Source organism: Triticum dicoccoides, chromosome 3A, assembly GCF_002162155.2.
Source record: "Triticum dicoccoides isolate Atlit2015 ecotype Zavitan chromosome 3A, WEW_v2.0, whole genome shotgun sequence".
In the NCBI taxonomy this organism is placed as follows: Eukaryota; Viridiplantae; Streptophyta; class Magnoliopsida; order Poales; family Poaceae; genus Triticum; species Triticum dicoccoides.
The window spans coordinates 581,697,183-581,701,945 of NC_041384.1; the positions used below are offsets into that span (position 1 = coordinate 581,697,183).

At 42.8% G+C, this 4,763-nt stretch overlaps 1 protein-coding gene across 1 annotated transcript; it reads right to left on the reverse strand.

Moving 5' to 3' along the window:
* Positions 1 to 1,559: 1,559 nt before the first annotated feature.
* Positions 1,560 to 3,572, reverse strand: LOC119272210 (WAT1-related protein At5g64700-like). The gene is made up of 6 exons (XM_037553748.1): positions 3,335 to 3,572; positions 3,185 to 3,247; positions 2,944 to 3,060; positions 2,454 to 2,853; positions 2,200 to 2,351; positions 1,560 to 2,105 (listed from the first exon to the last, which is right to left on the reverse strand). Exons 1-6 carry the CDS (start codon positions 3,511 to 3,513, stop codon positions 1,886 to 1,888), a joined length of 1,131 nt encoding a protein of 376 aa, XP_037409645.1. The 5' UTR covers positions 3,514 to 3,572; the 3' UTR covers positions 1,560 to 1,885.
* Positions 3,573 to 4,763: the final 1,191 nt, after the last annotated feature.

Sequence of the window (4,763 nt, forward strand, 5' to 3'; positions counted from 1 at the left end):
TTGAATAAGTATTAAAAAATGTTGAACATGTATTTGAAAGTGTTGAATAAGTATTAAAAATGTTGAACATGTATTAAAAAATGTTGAACAAGTATATAACAAATGTTGAACAAGTATGGGAAAATGTTGAACAAAAATTTGAAAAATGTTGAACAAGTATTTGAAAATATTAAAAAAGTATTTTAAAAATGTTGAAAAGGTATTAACAAATCTTGAACAGGCATATGAGAAATGTTGAACAAGCATTTGAAAAATGTTGAATAAGTATTAAAAATGTTGAACAAGTATTTGGAAAATGTTGAATAACTAGTAAAATGTTGAAGATGTATTTGAAAAATGTTTAATAAGCGTCCGGACAATGTTGAACATGTATACAAAAAATGTTTAATAACAGTCACTCAAACTTCTCTTTTTCGAGTGCAAGTGTGATCGAGCTGTTTGGTCTACTATCTAGATGGCATCCAACTTATTCCCACATCGTAGCAGAAACATGCATATATTGTTTGGAAATTAGTTGCAGGATGTTAATAAAAATTACTTATCAGGTACGCAATCTTGTGTTGGGCTATTTGGTATCAGAAATGATGTGTTTTTTGATAAGTAGAATACCTCTCCATTGTAGGTTCTACATTTATGTATGCATTGGTTCCGCATCAGGGGTGGATCCATCATAGGGCATGGATGTACAGATGTACCCAAATTCTTTTGGGCACCCCTATTTGTCGCTTTAAGCGAGCACATGGGACGCCTCGTGTCGGGGAGCCCAGATGGGCCGGCCCAGCCACGCGGGAGGCAAAGGCCTGTTTTTTTCTTTCTGTTTTCTGTTATCGTTTTTTTTCTTATTTTTGTTTGTTTGTAATTTAAAATATTATATATATATATATATATTATAAAAATACTCTTTAAAAACATTTGAAAAAATGTTTAACAAGCATTTGAAAAATATTGAATAAGTATTAAAAATATTGAACGAGTATTTGAAAAATGTTGAACAAGTATTTAAAAACTGTTGAATAAGTATTAAAAATGTTGAATAAGTATTTGAAAATATAGAATAAGTAATAATAATGTTCACGAGTATTTGAAAAATATTGACAAGTATTTCAAAACATAGAATAAGTATTAAAAGTGTTGAATAAGTATTTGAAAAAATATTAAACAAGTACTTGAAAAATGTTGAACAAGTATTTGAAAAAATGTTGAATAAGTATTTGAAAAATGTTGAATAAGCGTTCGGACAATGTTGAACGTGTATCTATAAAATGCTGATCACTTATTGAAAAAAATGTTTTTGACATATACGAAATTGTAGAGTGAAAATAAAAACAAACATAAAAAATAGATATGAAAAATGAAAAGCAAACAAAAAATGGAGAGAAAAAAAAGAAAACCAAACAAAAATGAAGAAAACCTTCTCAAAAAACAAAAAGGAAAAACAGGAAAAAACGGGTGAAAACCAATGGAAAATGAAAATGAAAAAAACTTGAATAATGAGGCAACCCTGCAATACATAGAACATGCAAAATCATGTATCACGGTCTATTGATTTGCATCGGACTTCTATAAATCGCAACCATATTTGTAATCCTTTGGAGCAACATCCAACCATTGCCATGTCCAAGTTACTCCACATATAACATACATGCTACAAGTTGCACACCTTCAGAGATTACAGTGTAAGGCTTAGTGATATATGCAATTTGAGGTGACCGGGATTTGTAAAAAAAATAAGCAACTAAGAATTAGCCGAAGAGTACTGATCATAAACCCAATCAGGGCCGTTCGCCGTTCCTCTTCTTTGTGGTTTGAGTTGAATATAATTCATAGTTGCTCGAATAATGGATGCATCGCATGAGATAGATGGAGCCTCCTTCACTCGATCAAATCAGACTTGTTCAGCTGGCGATATCGTTGCTTCCTTATCGTGCTCCCTGTCCCCGTTAACTTGGCTGCTCCTCTCGTTCTTCTCCTCATCTTCTCCAGAATTCTCGCCCTCCACGCCATGGATCATATTGGTCTCGCCGCATGGCGCAATCCGGTTCTCCTTGCTTTTGCCCCACAGCACGCTGTACAGACCTCCAACGAGAAGAATTCCACCCAAGATACTGCAAAGATTAAAGAAGAAATGAACTTGAAGTTCAGCAGCCGTGTGCAGATCAGCAGTGCAGTTGGAGCTTGAAAGCTAGCTGTTGATCGTACCTGCCGAGGTGGACGATCTCTCCGAGGAAGAAGGAGGAGCAGAAAATGGTGAGGACGAAGCAGAGCGGGGTCCACACGGCGAGGAAGACCGGCCCTTTCATGTCCGCGCACCATGCTTGCAGGTAGTAGGACACCCCCGTCACCACGAACCCCTGAATCAACCCACACATCAGCCTCCGGTCCACCCCATGCGCCAATCCATCGCCAGGAGTTCATCGCCATTGACAGGACAGAGAATTAAGAAGAATCCTTACGGTGTAGAGGACGGCGAGCAAGGTGACGTCGAAGCGGAGCTGCCACCTGGAGAAGTCCCGCTCGGCGACCGCGGCGACGACGAAGCACTGACCGGCGCTGAAGACGCACTGCGTCGCCGTGACGAGCAGCTTGTTGGGGTACTCCTTGAGCAGCGCCGCCTGCAGCACGATCCACACGGACCACGTCACGTTGGCGAGCACCATGAGGAAGGTGCCCATGATCCACGTCCCCCTCGTCGCGCCGGCGTCTCCGGTCGCGGCAGCCCAGACGCGGTGGTGGTTCACCGGGTTCAGTGACGGACCCACGTAGAAGGCGATGACGAGCACCCCGGCGAGGCAGAGCCCCACGCCGGCCACTTTGGCCATGCCCGAGGGGCTCCTCAGCTTCACCACCTCCATCCTAAGGCCAGCCAAGTGTACATGTCAGTCTGGCACTAAGGTGAGCCTCAAGTAGCTAGTACAATCATACAGTACAAGGCTGGATCAGTACCTCAGCAGAAGCGCTATGAAGAAGGTGACCACAGGCATGGAGTTGCTGGTTGCGGAGCCCACGGTCGCGGATGTCAACTTGAGGCTAACGTTGTACAGATTCAAGCTAAATGTAGTCCTGCAAACAAAACCATATTAACATCGATCAGTCATTCATCTCCAGTTTGTTGCACATAAGCAGCTTAACTACGTGCAGCGGTCCATGAGATCGAGAAGCATGCTTTGCTTAATTAGTTAATTACCCGATCAAGGCAAACATGAACAGCTTCAGGAGCAACCGGAAGGACATTGACCGCGCGTTTTTCCTGCAAAATCAGCGCCCGATTCTTACATGATTCTCTTGCTAACGCTAGAGGGGTCTAGCTCAAGCAGAACACGTTTTAGACAGTTACCTCTCGAGGGCAATGGCGAGAGGCAGCAGTAGGAGAGACGCAGCCGCCTGTCGGTAGAAGATGAAGACGTAGGTGCTGAACCCCTGGTTAAACGCCGCCTTGGAGACGACGAACATGCCGGTGTAGATCACCTGTATGATCACCGCGATCACGTACGGCTTCTTGCCATCCGCCCCCATGCCGGCAGCGAGCTTGAGCTTCAGCTACCACGGCTCTGTCAGTAACCCAACAGAGATCAATGTGTGGTCAGAGAGTGTGAACCGGTTATCGCCTGTCTTCTGCGCCGGTGTCTGAATCTCTGCAGCTAAGCTCAGCTACTTATGCTGCCACGCCGATCGAGCGACAACACTGAGCTGGAGTACGTAACAGCATCTAAACCTGATTTTCTTTGGGTTGTTTAGGCTAGGAAGCAGGGAAAAAGACCTGCGTTTCTCGAGTCAACAGGAGTACCTCTCAGCTAATGTTGAAAGAGTGCTCCTGTGTCAATGTATAATGCTAGACTGGAGTACTGATTAGCACCAGTAGGCTTGTTTACTTTTTCTAAGCTTGTTTACTGGATGGGTTCAACATGGTGACGCCCTGAGACGACAACAGCAACAAATGCTCCATGGTTTATGGGCCTGCATGCACACTCAAGTGTGAATTGGACCGTCTTCTTGACTAGAGCACGCGCACGCGCACGCAGACGCAGCGGCATTGGTCACACTGCTGTGCCTGATTAGTCCCCGCTGTTAATTAGGAGTAGTCCTTGCTAATGAGATTTGTCGGGGTCTTCAGCTTAGCCGTCGCGGGAGAAAACAAAGGCGACCCTGTGAGTGGCCAGTCAAGTCTAGGAAAGTCAAATTAACAATTCCTGGTGCCACATGTTTGCTCCCGACCTGTCGACTGATACGTGGGATCTTTCTAAGCATAATTAGTATGGTGCCTGCAGCCCGCTGATTAGGCCTTTGTTTAAGTAAGTACTCCTTCCGTTTCTAAATATTTATATTTCTAAAGATTTCAACAGATGCCTACATACAGAATAAAATAAGTAAATCTACACTGTAAAATATGTTTATATACATCTATGTGTGATAGTCCATTCGAAATCTTTAAAAAGACAGATATTTAGAAACGGACGGAGTACGTAGTAGCTAGGAGCACCAACCGCTTCATCCAAGTAAGGGAGATGAGTTGTCTATCATTGGACAGTGCGGTGACTTAGCATGCACTATCACTGAACAGTTCGTAATTAAGGGATTATTTCCTGAACTCTCTCTGCTCAACTGTCTCTCTTTTCTCACTGGCACTTTTTATCATCTCACAGATGGTTCGGGATGCTAATTGCAGGGTCCACTCACGGCATGTATAATAGTGTTATATGAATACAGATGATCCATGATAAAAAATAGGTTGACACATTTATATTATTATTTTTTCTAACGCAACC